This window comes from Cydia fagiglandana, chromosome 10, assembly GCF_963556715.1.
Source record: "Cydia fagiglandana chromosome 10, ilCydFagi1.1, whole genome shotgun sequence".
Taxonomy (NCBI): Eukaryota; Metazoa; Arthropoda; class Insecta; order Lepidoptera; family Tortricidae; genus Cydia; species Cydia fagiglandana.
In genome coordinates this window covers 17,380,650-17,402,281 of record NC_085941.1, presented here as the reverse complement: position 1 = coordinate 17,402,281, position 21,632 = coordinate 17,380,650, and the positions used below count along the sequence as shown (strand labels likewise).

The window sequence follows — 21,632 nt, the reverse complement described above, 5'->3', positions numbered from 1 at the left end:
TGTGTTGTAGGTATTTCCTGTGTTATGAAAAATAGTGGGTTTTAAAACATTCTATAGACGCTGCACACTGTTACTTAACAATAACTTAATTGTTGTTGCTGTTCCAAACATTTAATAGTTTTAGTTCAAAATAACAGTCATACATTATAAAATATATGCATTAGTTAACATATCACAGATTCAAGGGTACTATGATATTTGTGTTCTTGATACAATCTGTTCTACATATTATCTAGCGTGATTAAATGGGATATATATAGGCAAATTCCTTGGCCAAATATGTTGGCACTTGAGTGCCATTAAAAATTGGGGCATATCTCCTGGCGATGCTTGGTATTAGTAATCTGCTAAAATTAGCGACGCAAATTATTGATAAGGAGTACGTTATATGAAATGGTAGAGGTCGAGGTCAGCTTTTTACGCCACAGTTCCAAATATAGTGTAAATTTACTTCAATGGCAGTTGTTATTTGTTTTTAAACCAAGGCCAATTCAACTTTATTTTCATGCACTAGATCGGTCGGCAACCTTTTAGCAGCCAATGGCCACATAGTAGTTAACGGAGGTGACGCGGGCCGTACTTTGTTAATATTTATGACTTTATGAGACCTTGTCGTTTGTCACTATTACATACAAAATAGCCAAGGCGGCACTCGGGCCGCAAGTGACAGTTTCACGAGCCGCATGCGGCCCGCGGGCCGCAGGTTGCCGACCGCTGCACTAGATTGATTGACAAGAAATCTGTTAATTTCTGGTTATAAACTTCATAAAGAATAAAAATTACTTTAAATGCAAATGTGTGTTATGGCTGGCAAATTTAGCCCCAAAGTTGTGTGGTTAAAGTGAAACATAGGTATTTTCATCTCTGTTTTTGTCCTAGCAATCTCGGGAATGTGTTCAAAGAGCGGGGCCAACTCCAAGAGGCTCTGGAGAACTACAGACACGCTGTCAGACTGAAGCCAGACTTCATCGATGGCTACATTAATCTGGCTGCAGCCCTTGTCGCAGCCGGCGATATGGAACAGGCCGTGCAGGCTTACGTCACAGCGCTACAGTATAATCCTGTAAGTACTAGGTTATTTTACTAATGACTGAACTTTGTTTAATGTAACGGAACAGAACTCTCTTTTCCTCATGACTGATAGTCACAACAACATTAGGTTTTTGTTTTGTGCACCAGGGCTCTAATTGGTTGGACAAATATTTTATTTTATTTTTTATTTTATTTATTAGGCTCACAAAACAAGTTACAGACATTTACAGAAATTACATTAATAGAAAAGCTTATAGTTTAGATCTGGACTATAACTCCAAACATGTGTGCACAGAAGGATATGACATTCAGTTAAAATATAACGCTAGAGGGATGAGATGTCAAGAAAATTATATAAACAGTAGTAAGATTTACACATTCATTGAGTTATCTACTAATTAATTAATTAAACTAGGTCTAAAAACTAAGCAAGATAAGACTAATTAAACTAGGTCTAAAACTAAACAAGGTAAAATATTTAAAATAGACTAATAAGATAAGTGCGAGCGCAGCTTAGGTACAGAAAGTCTTAAGTATTTTATTTTTAAAACTGGGTAAGCTGCGTTCGAATATGTCTATGGAAGGATTCTCGGCCGCAGTTTCGTTATATAATCGACACATTCTTGTCACTGGATTGTAGTATGAGGTGTTGTTTTTATAAATCTGTAGTTGAAATATTTTGAGCGAGGGGTTGCGAGATTTGTAACGTGTGATAAAATTGAGAAGAGAAAGGAGAGAGGGACAGTCAATTTGGCAGTGTATTATTTTGTAAAGTATTAGCAGTTCGCTGCATTTCCTACGACTTGTAAGCGATGGCATATTAAAGTGCTTGAGCCTGCTGGCATAAGATCTGAGACTGCGACCAAGCTGCAGCCTGTAGCTAAGGATATTAAGAAATTGCTTTTGCACTTTTTCTATGCTGTCAATGTGACTATTATAGTAAGGTGCCCATATTACAGATCCATACTCTAAAGTGCTTCTGACCAGGGAACAGTATAAATATTTTAAGACATTTAAGTTTTTGAAGTCCTTGGTAATGCGAGATATAAATCCATTTAGCTTCAGACCTTTGGAGATTAGGTTCTCATAGTGAGTATGAAATGTTAATTTGTCATCAAAGTAGATACCAAGGTCCCGGATTACAGATGTACGATTAAGCGTGAAATTATTTAAAGAATAGTTGAAAAATAACTTTTGTTTAGATGTTGAGAAAGAGATAACATAACATTTATCTATATTCAGAAACATACGGTTGGTTAAGCACCATTCCGCGACTGTATTTAGATTACTCTGCAGGATTTCACATTGTTCTACGTTTGTGACTGTTGAGTAGATCTTAAGGTCGTCTGCATACAATAAGCAAGGGCACGATAGGCGCTCGACTAGGTCGTTAATAAAAACAACAAAGAGAAGAGGACCGAGGTGCGATCCTTGAGGAACGCCCGAAATAGCTTTTACTGGCTCAGAGACATGACCTTTGACGCTTACAAGCTGGCTCCTGTTGTCTAGGTAAGATTTGATCCACCTTAGCAAGTTTCCATGTATTCCATACCCTGCCAATTTATTAATAAGGATGGTGTGATCGACTTTGTCAAAGGCCTTCGAGAAATCTGTGTATATTGAATCTACTTGCGTTCTTCTAGCAAATGCACCACAGATATAATTTTTGTAAATTAGTAGATTGCTAACAGTCGATCGATTAGAAACAAAGCCATGCTGATTGGGGGAGATAATGGTTTTAAAATGAGAGTAAAAACAATTATACATAACCGATTCAAATAATTTGGAGAATGCTGATAGTATACTAATAGGCCTATAATTGTTACAGTGATTGTTGTCGCCCGATTTATGGATTGGTATAATATGAGCAATTTTCCATTGGGAGGGGAAATTGCCACTCTTAATGGACCGGTTAAAAATTATGTAGAGAGGTTGACAGAGCTCTTCGCAGCATTTTTTTATAAAAGACGGAGGAATACCATCAGGTCCAGCCCCCTTGTTACAGTCAAGTCCTTTGATAGCTGCTCTAATTTGATCAATGCTAATATGTGTGTCACTTAGGCTACAATTATGAGATGGAGACGCTGGAAAGTAATTGGTTACGCAACTCGAGGGTTTTTCGAAGACAGAACTAAAGTAATTAGAAAACATTTCAGCGACTTCCTTTGCGTTTGACGAGACTGAGTTATTGAATTTCATAGTGACAGGGACAGGGTTCGTAGACTTTTTGTCGTTGACATATTTCCAGAACTGTTTGATATTTTGTTTGACTGAGACTTGAACTGACTCTATATAGGTTTTATAACATTCGTCAATTAGTTTTTTACATCTTTTTCTAAGGAGATCAAAGGTATTATAATCAAGTGGATTGCCGAATTTTTTATAACGTCTATGAAACTTTAGCTTTTCTTTTAAAGAACGTATTAGAAAAGGACTAAACCAACAAGGAAAGGCTTCTGATCTGGCTCTTATTAGAGGTGTATGTCTCTTAATGATGTCGTTTAGCTTATTTTGGAAAATCAGTACAGCCGCGTCTACATTGACATTTGATAACGTTTGCTGCCAGTCGATACTATCTAGCTCTCTTTTGATTTCACTGAAATTGCACTTATGAAAGTTAGGTTTGCCCTGTAATTTCGCAGTTATAGTTTTGGCTGGCGAGGCTCCAAAATCAGTGTCTATGAGCAATGGAGGGTGATGCTCGTCTAATCGACTTAAGGGTGAGGCTCCATAGACATTTATATTATCAAGAGTACATAGTACCAGGTCTAAAAACCGGTTATTTTTGTTAGGAACGTTATTATATTGTTTTAGATTAAATATAGATATGATATCGGTCAACAGTTCGCTTTTATTATCCCGCGAAATGGTAGATGCTATCATTTGCGATGAGTTAGGCAGCTTTGTCCATTGTATGTTAGGTAAGTTAAAATCGCCAATAAGGAAGAGTTCTACGTCGGTTTTTAGTTGGGATAGTCTGTTTACTATATTAGAATAAAAAGCTTTAAGTTTAGTCATTTCAAGATCGGGTGGTAGGTAACAGATGCAGATAATAAGGGTGGTGCGGCAGACGTCAACTCGAAGCCAGATGTCTTCAACCTCGCTTTCCCATGTATGCAAGCGCTCAGCTGTCAGTCGCTTGTTGATGGCTACCGCTACCCCCCCGCCCTCAGTTTTGCTAATAGTAGAGGATGCGCGGTCGCGGCGAAATATGTTGTACCGAGAATCAAGAAACTCGGCGTCGTAGACACCGTCGTTTAAATTGGTTTCTGTGAAACAGAGTATGTCATAATTGCAGTTAAGATTACTTAAATATATTTCTTTTAACTTCTAATTCTATTGACATTTTGATAATAAATTAACATATTTTAAAGAGGACAGACAGTTCAAAATATAAGTAATAAAGTGTGATCAAACTAAAAACTAACTTATATTCACTAAAAACTAAGCACTATAATTTTTTTAAACAATTAGCGTCCTTAATATGAATGGCGTCCGACTGTTCATTCTTACGTACATAAATTTTGCCGTATCGAGTCCAAACAATATTGTACCCTTTTGATTTGGCTACTTTTCTAGTTTCAGCGTAAAGCGTCTTGCACTCCGGGGAAAGATGCTCTACCACGTAGATCCGTTTGCTCTCGCCGGTAATTCCAAGGTGCATACTGTTGAGTAATTGATCAGTGGGGTCCGCGGAGTTTCTCGCCGCCTTGTTGTGACGACTAGCCATAGCTAACACTGTGTCGCGAACGAGCGGAGACGAAAGTGATACTAAGATGTTACGTGGCCTGTTCGATTTGGTGTCCATTTTAGCTACTCGGCGACAAGCGATAATATTGTTGTCCGCGATTGACATTTTAATCGTGGAGCACAGATTTTTGAATAAGAGTAGTACGTTTTCATTCTTTTTCTCTGGTACTGCCTGTAACTCTAAGTTGCAACTTCTCGAAATATTTTCCATGGTAGAGAGTCGTGTGGATACAGAGCGGAGGCTCGCCTGCAGCTTAACCTTTTCCTGTTCGAGTGTTTTTATTTTTTCGTTTTGATCCGCGATCTCAGACTTGTAGGTTTGCTGTTCCGCACAGATAAAATCGGTAGTAGCTGTGAACTTTTTCTCGACATCGAGCACCGCACTTTGAACTTCCTCACGGACCATTTTCTTCACATCATACTGCTTTTGACCCTTAAGTTGATACAGGATGGAAGGTTAAGGTTAGTGAAAGTTAGTTAAGGTAAGTTTGAACCGCCTTGTGTAAATTTTATTGTTAGGAAATAATTGCTAACTAGGTTAAAGTATTTTGGATGTTGTTGAGTTTAGGGTTAGGGACAGTTTTATCCAATTTACTCTCCAATCATACTGCTTTTGTACAAATTTCATACTGTAATGAAACTAATGAATGACGAATCGGCTAGACAATTTGGGACAGTCACACAGTCAATTTGGGATACAAGGATAGGCTGATGTTTGTGTTCACAATGAAGGTTCTGAAGTATCTGCAAAATGAATCAACCTAATTGGGCACCAGTAACGAATGGCTTAATTTTGTGTAGGTATTTTCAAAAGCTTTTTTAGCCGTTAAATGAATAGTGTGATAGTTATTTGTTTTACAAGGGGGCAAAGTTGTTGTTTCACCGCTTGTGCTAATATTGATACCCGAGCAAGCGAAAGATTCCAAAATCGAACCACGAGCGTAGCGAGTGGTTCAAAAAATGGAATCTTGAGCGTTGCGAGGGTTTCAAAGCACGAGGGTTAAACAAAATTTGCCCCCGAGTGAAACACAAAATTTTTCACCACACCAACCTGAAGCAAATATTAAATGTAAAATATCAAACAAAATCAAACCAAATCAAATCCAAATGAATGTTATTAAATATTTATCATCCAAAACCATCATTTAAAAGTCATTTCTACCAGCAAACATAAGAAACCAACTCAAAATTTGCATTTGATTACTTTGTCTCACATGTGAATAAAATGCAACTTTGCTATCAGTTTTTGAAGTGCAAAGTAAGCCTTTCCGAGCTGGTGTGGTGAAAAATAATTTATTTTAATTACGGCTCTATCCCCTTGTGCGCATATGTATACTGTATTCTTCCTCTACAAATAATATCAAACGGCCAAACTCATTTAAAAGCCATTCCTATAACGAACGGAATTAAGCGCGAAGGGGAGTCTCCCCTTCCCTACGTTATTCAGAAAGTTCCTCGACGTCGTTTGTATGTAAGCACAGTCGCCGTCAGATATATCGGCGCGGCCAAAGAGCTCACAAATATCAGAGCGTCTACCGCGAACCACGTTCGACGTGTTGCCTCTCTGTCGTACTTGTAAATTCGTACGTAAGTGTGACAGGGAGGCAACACGTCGAACGTGGTTCGCGGTAGGCCCTCTGAATCTGACCAAATTAAGACTAGAGTGCGTGTTCAGATTTTTTTGAGCACCTCGGCCGCTCCAATGTGTCTGATGGCGACTGTACTAACAACTACTTAGTGTCCATCGGTGGACCTTATTCCTTTGCTATTTATTAATAAGGTTTAGGAATTGTCAAACGCCACGCCTATTATATACAACGCGCCACTTTAAACCTTATGGAAATGCACGAAGGTTCATATTACACTGTAACCGAACGCGTCAGTTGTCTTCGAAGGGAGTATTCGTTTGTTACAATAATTATTCGTGATTGTAGTTGAGGCTTATACTGGTTCGCTTGAATCTAAATGAATAAGCGTCGTGAATGTTCACCCTACATTATAAGGGACGTTAAAAATCGACGAACCGTTACTTTGAGCGATCAGGGCTTTAACTATCTAAAGGGGTCTAAATAAAACTACTTACGTCAAATTTTAAATGTAACATTCGTATTATTACGTTTACGTTCTAAGTGCGTGGTGGTGGTGGAACTAAAATCACCACAGCCTGAAACAAAAGTACATTTTTGAGGGCACCAATAAAAAAAACCTAAGCCGAAAGATACTAAAGAATATAGCCTTTTAGGGGTCATCCATTAATTACGTCACACGTTTAGGGGGAGGGAGGGGGTCAAGAAAATGTGACATATTGTGACATGGGGGAGGGGGGGAGACACAAACTTTGTGACGTCACTTTAACTTCATCAGTAACCGAAAATGTATTTAAATTATTTAGTTCGCTGTACATTTAAATAACAAGTTATTAAAACGAAAATAGTTTTTAATCGTTTAATTTTCTTTCCTAAGCAGTTTTGGGTTATAAAATTACTAATATTTATATCGTCAAAAATATTTTGATAAAATATTAATAATACTTAGGTACTTACTTAATTCGATTTGGCGATTTCGTAGAAAAAATGTGACGTCACACTAGGGGGGGAGGGGTTTGCCAAATGTGACCAAGTGTGACAAGGGGGGGGGGGGGTCAAAAATACCTAGAAATTGGTGTGACGTAATTAATAGATGACCCCTTATTTAAAACGCCTTGTATTTCCAACAATGAAGTATTAATTACGATCGTACCTTATAGTACCTAAGATCGTAATCTGAGGGCCTAACGCGAACATCGATAGTCGAAATTCCGTTATGTGCCTCTATCACTCTTTCGTATTCGAGCGATAGAGAGAACACACGAAGGAAGTAGTTCGCAGTAGGCCCTCTGCAACATCCCGTCGTTGTTCTATGAAGCGAATCCTACGATACTTGAATACACATGATCTGAGGGCCTTCCGCGAACTTCGACAATCGAAATGTCGTTATCTGCCTCTCTATCACTTTTGCGTAATCGAGCGATAGAGAGACCAAACGAACGAAGTGGTCTGCTAGAAGTCCTCCGCAACATCCCGTCCTTGTTCTATCCTCCTAAGGACCACTGTTCACTGTACGAAAAAATGTCATTTGAATTTGAAACTAATCGTGAAGGAAATATGGTTGGATTTCTATTGTTTTGAAATCGAATGAAACAAAAGAAATCCAACTCTGTTCCAATTGAAAATGGTTTAAATTACATTGAAGTGATTGAAGTAATTAATACTACGGATAGAACCGCGAAGTGTATCCAACGATCAGTTGTAATCGAGTACAAGTATTACAACGTTGTTAACGCTGATAAGAATCGTTAATTCAACCTTGGCAACCTATCTGGCCGACTCATTAATAATCCTCGCCAGTCACCCAGTGTTGCCAACGCGACATTTAAAACATGCTAGAGAAAAAAATTGCTAAAATTTATGGGGAGCAGTTTTGAAAACGATATCTTTTTAACCTTTTCAATGCCACGTCTATTTTTTTTTATTTCATAGTGGACCTTATTGGAAGGCATGAAGGTTTATTTTACACTGTCTCGGGCGGGCTTTTACACTGACTAATTTAGTTATAATAGACGCATTTTTTGGCTAAAATATAGGTGTTTAAATGTTGCCAGTTACCAAATATTGATGCTTCAAAAGCTGCTAAATTGCTAGCTTCTTAGTTGTCGCGCCGGTAACACTGCGGTCACCTCTGAATAACCAAAATATTCGATCTCATACTGTTGTAATGAATATCAAGGTCTAGTTATAATTGTACATAGGTACACAGTTGGACCATTATGTTTTGTGAATTAGCTGTTGAGGAAACTCCCTATGTGCCGTAACAATTGTACTTTTCCATATAATATTCCTACCGATGAGTCATGTCATTTTAGTGATATAAAATGCCGAAATGGTGTAAGCAGAGCTCATACATATGTATGTTTATTGCGTACGTACGTACGTACTTGTTAGCAGTTTGATGAGAATTTAATTTGGAGGTTTAATAGTAGATCATTATTTTGGTTTAATGGCAATGTTGGCTTAAGCTGTAGGTATTGTACAATTATTCTATTCATTGAATAATTTTACGGTGTAGACTCACTTGTTTTTAGTCACTCGCGCGACATGTTTTGGAGAGCCTAGGTCTCCTTTCTCAAGCACTAACAATGCGAACTCGCGTAAAATTATTCAATTACGACGACGGCTGACATCACGACGGCCGTAAAATTATTCAATGTTAGTATGTTTCGCAACAGTTTCAAATCGATTATTCTATTTTTAATAGGGAGGTTTATATACCTTTTTAGATTTATTCGCAACAATCTGGAATAAGCCTCCGTGTAACGTGAACAGACTCAGTTTAACTCAGTTGGGGTGTTGAAGAGCCTTGAGCCATGTATAAAATAAAACAACAAAATGGCTTCACTCCACTGTCGGGTTCGGCACTAGCAACCGTTAGTAAACCTTATCACCATGCAATAAGATTCAAATTAATTGTGTCGACGGTTGTACGCTACCCCGGAAACGCGGAACATGACACCTTTCCACTGGAGTGAGCTCACGCGATCGTATCATTGCAGTAATGCAGCGGTCACTGCAGAACGCAAACTGAAGTGCACGTGAAATATGATGCTGCATGATAAAGTGCGGCGATGTCATCATTATTGTCAAATTTCTATGTAAATATGACATTTATAATGAGTATAATGACACTCTCTCACTTTGTTCTGTTCAAGTTGGTGCAAATTTAGTTTAGACGGACTCTATTAATTAATTACCTTCTAGCTTTTGGGGTATTACACGTAGATATTTAGTTATAAAATAATGGTTGTTAACTTTCTTTCGCGTCACACCATACCATAGACTAGAAATCCTCTAGACCGAGTGCAATTATTTCATGCAACCGATGATGCCAAAAATACGGGTGCGCGGGACGAGGTGAGCGAAGTCCCGTGCCGTTGATTGGTCCGTTCAAAGAAACGGACGTCACACAAAGACACTTTCGACTCGAACATGGAGTAAAATTACCGTATGCGTGGCAGAGGGGGTAGCGTGACTATGCTCAGTCTGGAGGATGTTTTGAGGAGGCTCATCGCGAGTGCTAAATTGTAAAGTTATAGTTCCGCAGTTCACTTGACACTTAAAGTTCGTTTAGTTGATACAAGGCAGGCAATAACTGTTCCAATTGAGCTAGGTTTAGTGCTTTTCTGAAACATTCAATAAATTAAATATTATGTATATATTTTCTTGAACCAGGACCACAAAATCAGAAGGATGTCAACATTGTCAACCCATCTACAAGACTCGCAAAATTATTTTACACCGTGTAGTATCTAATCTTACGTCATGTTATTGACATTAGTGAACGCGCTTATTACACGACTGCCCAAACAAAAAGAGTGTATTGTTTTCAGGGTTCATGTTTGTATGTGAGTTTCTTTATTCCACCATAACTTCTGAATGCCTTGACCGATTTAGATAAATGATATATCATTAGAATTCTTACGTCATCCCGACTAACATAGGCTATGTGACGTCATAATAAAATCAATATGGCGGACATAATACATGATATTGCGTGATGTTTAGAAAAAAAAATCTTGCAAACCTATCGAGTGGGGCCTCAAAATGAAGAGCTTTGAAAAACGATTTAATATATATATATATATATATATATATATATATATATATATATATATATATGCAACATACGCGTTCAAGTCTTATTTTGGTAAAATAAGGATTCACAAAATGTGCTAAGAAAAATAAATCCTTCTATCTTAGTTAATGAGCTATCAAATGAAAGGGTTTTTACCGCTCATCATAAAAATATATATAAATCATATGGTATACCTAAGGTAAATACAGGAACTAAACACAAACATGTTCTAAATCGCGCTATTGAAATCTAAACGTGTGAAATTCTATTTAAGCGATGGGCTTCGAATAATTTCTGGCTTGTTGGATTCTTATATTTCTTGTGAATAAAATTATCCTTGCCTACTAAACCTACTTAACCCGCCTGCGAAAAAAATTGGTTTTGTTTTAACACGTGCGTAGGTAGGTACCTACCAACTTCGATCATTTCTTCTTAACTTTAGTTTAGTTAATTTTCATAATAGGGATACTGCAATGTTCTGCCGAATATGCAAGAGTGATAGCGAAATTTCGATTTTCTTATTTCGCGGTAGAGCCCGAGATTGTGATGGATCGTAGTAGTGGCGCCCCCTACGCAGAGTTTATACGCGTAATATTCCCTATTGTAAGAAGTATCTATGTGACAATGTTTATACATATTATGTCTCTTCCTTCCTTCTCGAATGCTTCGAACCTTCCTTTCCTTCCTTCCTTCCTCCATTCCTAACCTAACTAGTAGTAGTAGACATTTGTCTAAATTCAAAAGCCGAAAATTAAATGTGAGCTCCGCGTAGGGTCCAAGGGCCAGAGCGCGCGCTTTTCGCAACTTTCCTCTAAGTAATATCTTAATTGTGAAGGCCAAAGGCCGAGCTGCAAGAGTGTTGTGTTCAAACACAGACCAATAGAACAAGTGTCTAGATGCGCAGGCCAAAGTCCGAGCTGGGGTAGGGTCGAAGGCCAGGATCGTCTGACAGGTGGAACTCACTTACTGCAATTTCCCCTAGTATAGCTGCAATCTCCCCTTTTTACACGACTGCCCAAACAAAAAGAGTGTATTGTTTTATAGCAATAAAAAAGCCAATGGCCCGAATCGTCCGAGAAAGGCGCGTCTTTAGTATTCAAACAACAACATACCATCATCATCAGAGCTCGGCAGGGGTGAGCCATTTTGACGTCACTTATGTCAAGTATAGATATTAATATAGATACACCTTAGAAAGAAATATTAAAAGAAGAAAATAAAACTTTACTAATTATAATTAAACTAAAATAACAATGCCTTATGTACAAACAAACTTTAATAGTAGCATATGAAGAACATATGCTACTATTAAAGTTTGCTTCAGACATTTGAAGAAATTGCACCCGTGGGCCTTACGCAGAGCTCGGTCTTCAGTCTACGTATTTTGACACATGTACAATGGTTCTGTGTTTCACCGCTAACGTCCCGCAGCATGGCTTTCAACCTCGCGTAGAAGCGTGCTTCTCTTGAACGTTTTGGGCGTTCGGCCCTATGCAAAGCTCGGCCCTCAGCATCTAGTCTGTCGGGGCTACCTATCTATATTCGCCAGTTCATCATTTGTAAGTAGGTAGTAATTACTGCCACTTAAAGATATTAGCGTCGCGTAGACTGAATAATGAAATGCAATCTGATGCATATGATTGTAGTTCGATTTGTTGATAGCAACGTGCTATTTATTAGCCTAGGGCCATTGTGCGTCCTGCTAAAGTCGCATCGAAGGTAATTGAGTCAATAACTTTTTTAGTGGGAGTTAAAGCTATGAGTCTTTACTGTGGACCTTCAAACCCTCGTGGACATGTTAAAAACTTCCACTTCTTTTTAAGAAGCTATATGGGAAAATGTCAAATGTCCCATATCGTGAACACATCCACATATTATCCACAAAAAAGACGCCGGTATTCGGTGATTTTAATTAAAAGGCCCCAGTCCCAGGAGCTAATATCCACATAAAGAGAACTTTGTGGACAAACTAAATGGCCGGTAATCTTTATAAATAATAGTTTTAGTTCGTGTTGTCACTAAAATGTGTAAAATAAAATAAATTAATTAAAAAATTAAAAACACGACTGCTGAATTTTCAAGCGAACTGAAAAGCTAAAAATAATGTTAATGTGTTAGTTACATAAGGGGTCATGCACATTTATAACCGTGACTGTAACTAAGTACGTGTGCATTTAGTTTCGATTGCAGTCGGGGGACCTTTTGAATGAAAGAATGCAATAGGTAAATGAAGGTCCCCCGACTGTAATTGAAATTAAATGTACACGTACTTACAGTCACGGTTATAAATGTGCATGACCCCTTATGTAACTAACACATTAACATTATTTTTAGCTTTTCAGTTCGCTTGAAAATTCAGCAGTCGTGTTTTTAATTTTTTAATTAATTTATTTTATTTACATACAATTACACCTGTCCAATTTATCAGCAACTGTCATAGGAGGAAGTGTTTGCTTCGTCAAATTTTTTTGCTTTTGTGTATTATGTTAGGCTATGAATTTGTCTTTAAATGTTGATCAATTGTCTATCAATAAATCACAATTGTATAGAGAACAAATAAATAGTTATTTGTTTTACAAGGGGGCAAAGTTGTTGTTTAACTGCTCGTGTTAATATTGATAACCGAGCAAGCGAAAGATTCCAAAATTGAACCACGAGCGTAGCGAGTGGTTCGAAAAAAGGAATCTAGAGCGTTGCGAGAGTTTCAAAGCACGAGGGTTAAACAAAATTTGCCCCCGAGTGAAACACAAAATTTTTCACCACACCAACCCGAAGCAAATATTAAATGTAAAATATCAAACAAAATCAAACCAAATCAAATCCAAATGAATGTTATTAAATATTTATCATCCAAAATCATCATTTAAAAGTCAATTCTACCAGCAATCATAAGAAAACAACTCAAAATTTGCATTTGATTACTTTGCCTCACATGTGAATAAAATGCAACTTTGCTATCAGTTTTTGAAGTGCAAAGTAAGCCTTTCCGAGCTGGTGTGGTGAAAATATATTTGGCTCATCTAAGATCGATGGAGGTAATCATAACCAATTATATTCATGATTTCGAATTGCGTGATTATTATACATTTGTTTTTAAGTTAAACACAAACTTGTCCAAGGCGCAGTTTTGTTTCGTTTTTGTAGCTCGGTTGACATGTATTATTTAAGCGACTTCGAAAATAGGAGGCTTTAAAATAGGAAAAAAGTGTAGTCGACATAGCTGTATTTTTTTTTTAATTGTTCATTGATTACTTCTATTGTATAGGTATAGGTTGTTGCCTGTAGGTCATGATAAAAACATTTAGTAGGTAATACCTACTTAGATAACGATTAAAATACAAAACGTATTGAGCAGATAAATGAATGACACATTGCATCGATAATTTTTACATAATTAATTAATTACACAGTGGCAAGTAAGGACGAGGGCAAGGGCATAATCAAAGGGCATTGTTGTGTCAATATCACGGGCGTGTATTTGGACACATTTTCATGAAGTACTTCTATCTACACTGAGAGAAAACTCATCACCAGGAATTAAAAAACAGTTCGGTACTGGGGGAAAAAATGAAGTTTTAGTAATAATTATGGACGTTTCACTATTTCTGTAAAGTTTATTTATTTCTACAAACAGCTCAGTAATCCCAAATATAATTTCAACAAACAGATAATAGAAATTGCAAGAACTAATAGAAATTGCAAAAGTCAATTTGTTCCTATTATTTAACTCTCCTTGTCCCCGGATTAAGTTTATTTTTGTAATTCTAAGTGTATTTTTGTTGTACTTTTCTCTCAGTGTAGGTATATTTAAATATTTCTGGTGGTTTGTTGGTAGTGGGGACCTCTATCATACAATTAAAAATATCATCAAAACGCCGAAATAATTCCTCAAAAATATCCAAAGAAATGAGGGGAACTAAAACGCTGTAATAGTGACCCTGTTAAGGGGCCCACTGATTAACAGTCCGCCGGACGGTGTCGGCCTGTCAGTTGTTCGGAACTGTCAAAATTTTGTTCTAACTGAAGGCCGATACCTTCCGGTGGACTGTTAATCAGTGGGCCCCTTTATAATGGAGTGACGACTGACGTAACATACATTGATATGTCATCATTGTCAAGGTCGCGTATTGTGTACACACTGATAATTTAGACAATCTAAACAAACAATTGTGCTCAAGCGTTTGGCTGATCCGATAACATTTCGACGGTAAACATGAGCCACCGTTCACATTATTAACGGACGATCCGTAAACGTTATTGCAAAGGAATAAAACTGATAAATGATCCCCGTTATCGCATACGAAGCCATACATGGCGGATATGATATTTAACTCTATTGACAGCTATTAAAGTTCAAATTTCAACAATTTTTTTTTATTACATGCAGTAAGCGGTTAAAAGTATAAGAGTGTCTCGAGGCTCGTCGATTACGCACAAAGGGGTATGAAACAGTTTCTACAACTTATCGTTATGACTTTTAATGACCATAAAATTATATTCGCGCTGCAACAAATTGACATCACATCTCCGCATTCTTAATTATTTAAATGCTATACTTTAATTAACACGCCTTTATCCCTACATCACCGCGTTTTCATCTATTTAAATGTTAATCCAGTACTTGCGACACGCCCATATAGCAGCAAAGACGGCGCGTTGCCTGTTTATTTACTACGTTAGCGCCGACCCAATAAGCCTGTGTCTGCCTTAACGAATGAACAACCTCCTTCGCAACCACGCAGCAGTCGAGCGGACTTCCTCTTTTGTACTTAAAGCCGTCTTGTTCTTAGTTGTGTTCTGTTAATTTAGAATGAAATTTATTCTGCCGGATACTTGCTGTTTGATAAATAACATTGAGAAGATAATTTTTTACCATGAAATAACTTCGCCATACAGCCTTAGAACCTGTGTGGAATCCTAAAGGACATTTATGCGCTAATTGGCTTAATATTTTCTTTTAAAAAGTTTTGTGGTCGAAATATTAGCTTAACGGTTAAGCTTCACATCTGTACAAATACGAAATATGGACATATCTAATCGCAAAAATGGAGTTCATCAACGCTATCGAAGTTTTAGCCGAGTTAAATTTGTATCCATACGGTATTGTTACTACATCATTTTTTAGGGTTCCGTACCCAAAGGGTAAAACGGGATCCTATTACTAAGACTTCGCTGTCCGTCTGTCACCAGGCTGTATCTCACGAACCGTGATAGCTAGACAGTTGAAATTTTCACAGATGATGTATTTCTGTTGCCGCTATAACAACAAATACTAAAAACAGAATAAAATAAAGATTTAAATGGGGCTCCCATACAACAAACGTGATTTTTAGGGTTCCGTACCCAAAGGGTAAAACGGGACCCTATTACTAAGACTTCGCTGTCCGTCCGTCCGTCCGTCCGTCCGTCCGTCTGTCACCAGGCTGTATCTCACGAACCGTGATAGCTAGACAGTTGAAATTTTCACAGATGATGTATTTCTGTTGCCGCTATAACAACAAATAGTAAAAACAGAATAAAATAACGATTTAAATGGGGCTCCCATACAACAAACGTGATTTTTAACCCTTCGTGCGCGAGTCCGACTCGCACTTGCCCGGTTTTTGACCAAAGTTAAGCAACGTCGGGAGTGGTCAGTACTTGGATGGGTGACCGTTTTTTTTTTTTTGCTTTTTTTTTCGTTTTTTTTTTGCATTATGGTACGGAACCCTTCGTGCGCGAGTCCGACTCGCACTTGCCCGGTTTTTTTAATTTTATAGCTCACTAATTTCACACGTAACCTTTGAGCACACAACTGTTTTAACTTTAATAGCAAACTAGGTAGGTATTATGGTTAGCGTTGCGGTATCGTATTCCGTGCAATAATATTATGTTAATGGGTTGCGTAACGTCTGATATACGAGTACGTACCATGCATTACACTCGCTTTGTAGTTAATTATTACAAAAGCGGTGGTTGAATGTATAGGGTGCAGTCTTTTATTCACTTCGGCCACATAATAAATAATAGTAGTACAGAATTCGCGACTGTCTAAAAAAACTGGTAGAGAGAGGACAGAGGAAGGTCACGAATCATGTTCTCTATACCAGACACGTTCTGTTCTCGCCCTCTAGACTGCACAATTACACTCGCTTTGTACTTGTAATTAATTACAGCAAATACAAACGCTCTGGTTCATGACAATAGCTTTCTCTCAAAAATTCTGTTGATGAGGTAATAATATTCCTCCAGGGCCAAAAAAAGAGTGGGCCTGGAAATTGATTGATTGGCCCTCATTCGTTTTGGGTTTGCCTTTTTTTCTTCACAGGTAAAATGCAGGTTTGCAGGTACTAATAGCTTAACTCCCGTTATGGACATCGCATTCATTATCTTCTTAAGATATTTCAAAGGTGAATTTATTTTGCACCAAAATATTGATGTTGGTGTTTTGCACAAAACCCAGAAAAGGAAAACAACGAGCGTTGTCAAAGAAAATGTATGCCGAATAGCACAAACATAATCTGATCATGTTCTAGTACCAATTTGGTGTGAACTCTAATACATTTTACGACTTCTATCATCCAATGTTAACAAAAGAATAAACGTCCCGTGAGGCAACCGCGACTTCGTAAGCCTAGCGCAAATCCAATATAAACTCTGCGCGACAATCTCAGTAAATCTCCCAGATTGCAAACTAAGATTTATTGTGTCTTTGCAGGACCTGTACTGCGTCAGGAGCGACCTGGGAAATTTGCTCAAGGCGTTGGGCCGCCTGGACGAGGCAAAGGTAAGCGCAATATCACTCCAGACACTGGTTTGCTCAAGTAAACAGGATTCATCTTGTATTTCCTTTGAGGTATATTAAATTAGCGTGCTCTCTGCTTGCCCTGCGTCTTCTGCTATTGCGTAATTTCAGCACAGCGTAACTTTGTTTATAACGGTTTAAATAATGCGATGTTTTGTTTGAATATTACCTAGATGCGATTTTGTTTAAACCGTTAGTGTTAGCGAAGTGGAAAACACATGTTTTTTAGAGATGCCAGATAATAATAGGTAATTAATTTTTAATCAATTCGGTTTATAAGCTTGCGGGCATGAAATTTAATTTATAATTACATTTTAATCTCATTTATTCCTTATCTCGCAACTCTGCCATAATTGCGTCGAGTCTATTCTGTTTTCAACTTCGTTACACACACAACCGAAAGTCACAAAATATCATCAGACCTAAAAGGTAAATGATATTTTGCGACAGCATCAAAGCGTAAAGTACAACCGTAATATTCCACATAAATAAGATTTAGTTCCACCATTTCGTTAATTGCAATTTGTTGTGTGCATTTTGGAGGTCCAATTTTGTGTAACGCAATTTGTGTGGGATGTTAACGTATGAGAGGAGAGCGCGCTAATATTCATGCTCGAATATACGATCATTGATACTAACATCCTGTTTTCTTCAATATCAATAGTATTTAATAAGGCCACGTTCACTTTAAGCCCACAGTAAGCGGCGTAAACGGTCTATTCTAAAAACCGATAACTGATTGCTTAGCCGCTAACTTTGAGCCTAGTGTGTGCGCGCCTTAGTGCTTGTAGAACCTATACATTGCATTGAGGATCAAGGGAGGCAGTAGTTCATTAGTGGTTGACGTAGCGAGTTTTCTTTATTTGTCATCCACCTCACGCCTGCCGAGACAGCGGAGCTCGCTGTGATCCTTCATAAACATTTGATTTATTAATATGTGTGCTAAGACGACAATCCGGTGAAATAGTTTGACTCAAAATCAACTAATTTCTATTATTATATTTTCACAAGGTGTTGTCTGGTAAGACAGTAGGTGAGCTGGGTGCTGTATCTAGCTGGATTACGGTTGGTAACGTCTGGTCGCCGCGCTCCTCCAAACGTTTTCGCTCCAGGTAAAGTGTACCGGTAGGAAAGACTTAACTTTCCGTCAGGCCCGTCTCTGATGTCATGTCGTCATCATCCCATCGGCTAGGAAGTGGAAGCGTATCGAAACACGAACGATTTTCGCTTGTTTTTTGGGTCGCGTTCACATATCACGTCGGTTGGTCGTTTGCATTTCCTGCTGATCGTGTGGCATTCGGCGTAATTGATTTAGGGTGCATATTGCGTAATTATTTTTTTGTCGGGCTTGGTGTTGGGTCGACTGGCGTCCCGCAGACCAAGATAGACGCACCAAGTGTATTTCTACCATTTAAATATGGTTTAATAGATCTTTGTAGCGTCATTGTACCCTTTGCGACGTCTATTTTTGTCTTTGGGCGGTCCGACCAGGCATCACCCGATTTTGTAACTCGACATTTGGCGTAACGGACATTTCAGACCATCGCTCCCTTTTACATTGTCCAAAATAATAACATATTACATTTCCGTGTGTGTAGGCTTGTTACTTGAAGGCCATCGAAACTAGGCCAGACTTTGCAGTGGCATGGAGCAACTTGGGATGTGTATTTAACGCCCAGAGTGAGATCTGGTTGGCCATTCATCACTTTGAGAAGGCCGTGGCCTTGGATCCCAACTTTTTGGACGCCTACATTAACTTGGGAAATGTTCTCAAGGAAGCAAGGATTTTTGACAGGTAACAACATTTTTGCATTATATTTGCCATTTTCAGAAAAAAAGACGATTTTTGAACTCTATTACTATTGATGTTTCTTATTTTGCCTTGCGATGGTACATTTCTCACTATAGGTAATTGGCTTAGACCAATGTTCAAATGTTTATTCCTTTTTAGGGCCGTAGCCGCCTATCTACGCGCTTTAAACCTATCACCAAACAACGCCGTCGTCCACGGCAATCTGGCCTGCGTCTACTACGAGCAGGGCCTGATCGACCTGGCCATAGACACATACAGGAGGGCCATAGAGCTCCAGCCCAACTTCCCGGACGCCTACTGCAACTTGGCGAACGCTTTGAAAGAAAAAGGCCAAGTCGCCGATGCTGAAGAGTGCTATAATACCGCTCTACGTCTCTGCCCCTCACACGCAGACTCTCTCAACAATTTAGCCAACATCAAACGTGAACAAGGCTATATCGAGGAGGCTACGCGACTGTATCTGAAGGCTTTAGAAGTCTTCCCAGAATTCGCCGCAGCCCACAGCAATTTAGCTTCAGTGCTACAACAACAAGGCAAACTCAATGAAGCTCTCATGCATTATAAAGAGGCTATCCGCATCCAGCCAACATTCGCGGATGCTTACAGCAATATGGGTAACACGCTTAAAGAGATGCAGGATGTCGCAGGGGCGCTCCAGTGTTACACCAGAGCCATCCAAATTAACCCAGCCTTCGCAGACGCACACAGCAATCTCGCAAGCATCCACAAAGACTCTGGGAACATTCCGGAAGCCATACAGTCCTATAGAACCGCCTTGAAGCTGAAGCCAGACTTCCCTGATGCGTATTGCAATCTAGCCCACTGCTTGCAAATAGTATGCGACTGGACGGACTATGAAGCCCGAATGAAGAAATTAGTCAGCATTGTTGCTGAACAGTTGGACAAGAACAGGCTTCCGTCGGTCCATCCGCACCATTCCATGCTGTACCCACTAACACATGACTTTAGAAAGGCTATCGCCGCTCGCCACGCAAATCTATGCTTAGAGAAAGTCCAAGTACTACACAAACCTCCATATAAATTCCCTCGCGATCTCCAAGGACGTCTTCGTATCGGTTACGTGAGCAGTGACTTCGGAAACCATCCTACATCGCATTTAATGCAATCTGTGCCTGGCTTACATGACCGTAACAAGGTTGAGATCTTCTGCTACGCTCTAAGCACCGATGACGGTACAACATTCCGTTCAAAGATCGCCAGAGAAGCTGAACACTTCATAGATCTATCCCAAATGCCCTGCAACGGAAAGGCTGCTGACAAAATCTACGGAGACGGTATCCATATCCTTGTAAACATGAATGGGTACACTAAAGGAGCTAGGAATGAAATATTCGCGCTCCGACCCGCGCCCGTCCAAGTTATGTGGCTGGGTTACCCAGGAACCAGTGGAGCTAGCTACATGGACTATTTAGTAACCGACGCCGTCACATCTCCATTAGAACTCGCCAGCCAATACAGTGAGAAGCTCGCATACATGCCTAATACATACTTTGTTGGTGATCATAAGCAAATGTTCCCCCATTTACAAGAGAGACTAATCCTAAGCGACAAAATCAAATCTCACAATAACATGGGCAGCCTAGCGGACAACGTAGCTGTCATTAATGCTACAGATCTGTCGCCTTTAGTGGAGAATACCGATATTAAGGAGATTAAAGAAATAGTGAGGGCTGCTCGACCGGTGGAGATATCGCTGAAAGTAGCAGAGTTACCAACAACCACCCCTATTGAGACTATGATTGCTTCCGGACAAGTTCAGGTAAGAAACTACACTTGTAACCTTTGGCCAATACTCTTTATTATAATATGGACTCCCAAATTCTACAGTAATCTGTTATGGACTGATTTAAATCTTCCTTAAATCACGCAAATTATTAGATTCAACACTGTAAATATTTATAAGTGTAGAACATATTTTGAAAATATGAATCTAGAAAAAGTTATCATTTTTAGAAAAACTGACAAATGATAACACTTTGACACTGTATTATTTTCTTCAATTTTGTGTTGACTCTACAAATCTTTTACAGACTTCAGTAAACGGCGTAATACTCCAAAACGGCCTGGCAACCACGCAAACCAACAACAAGGCGGCAACCGGCGAAGAAGTACCACAATCCATCGTGATCACCACCCGACAGCAATACGGCCTTCCCGACGACGCAGTTGTATACTGCAACTTTAACCAGCTTTACAAAATAGACCCGCTAACGCTACATATGTGGGTGTACATATTGAAGCATGTACCGAACAGTGTGCTGTGGTTGCTGAGGTTCCCCGCTGTCGGCGAGCCGAACCTGCAGGCCACGGCTCAACAATTAGGTGAGTTGAGAGAAATTCAGGTCTTGGTAGGGGGGGATTAACTTTTTTGTATTGTTATTCTGGGTTGTTTTCAAAGTGACAACAGTAGTACAGTTTGTTAGAAGAAAAATTTCAATTCATTTTGAATACCATAAAATCAGGATTTTATGCATTATTTTTCCCCTGGACAACCAACCGTAGCTAAAGCAACGAGGGAATCTAAAAAGATGATTCATCCAGACACGGGATCATCAAAAGAGTGAA

The 21,632-nt window shown here is 38.9% G+C and overlaps 1 protein-coding gene across 1 annotated transcript in view; it reads left to right on the top strand.

Moving 5' to 3' along the window:
- Nucleotides 1-21,632, top strand: part of LOC134668012 (UDP-N-acetylglucosamine--peptide N-acetylglucosaminyltransferase 110 kDa subunit) — a 28,797-nt gene that overhangs the window by 2,951 nt on the left and 4,214 nt on the right. The window contains exons 3-7 of the mRNA XM_063525453.1: nucleotides 880-1,063; nucleotides 17,147-17,215; nucleotides 18,832-19,028; nucleotides 19,185-20,826; nucleotides 21,098-21,389. Coding sequence (XP_063381523.1) covers nucleotides 880-1,063; nucleotides 17,147-17,215; nucleotides 18,832-19,028; nucleotides 19,185-20,826; nucleotides 21,098-21,389 — 2,384 coding nt within the window. The remainder of the gene's footprint in view (nucleotides 1-879; nucleotides 1,064-17,146; nucleotides 17,216-18,831; nucleotides 19,029-19,184; nucleotides 20,827-21,097; nucleotides 21,390-21,632) is intronic.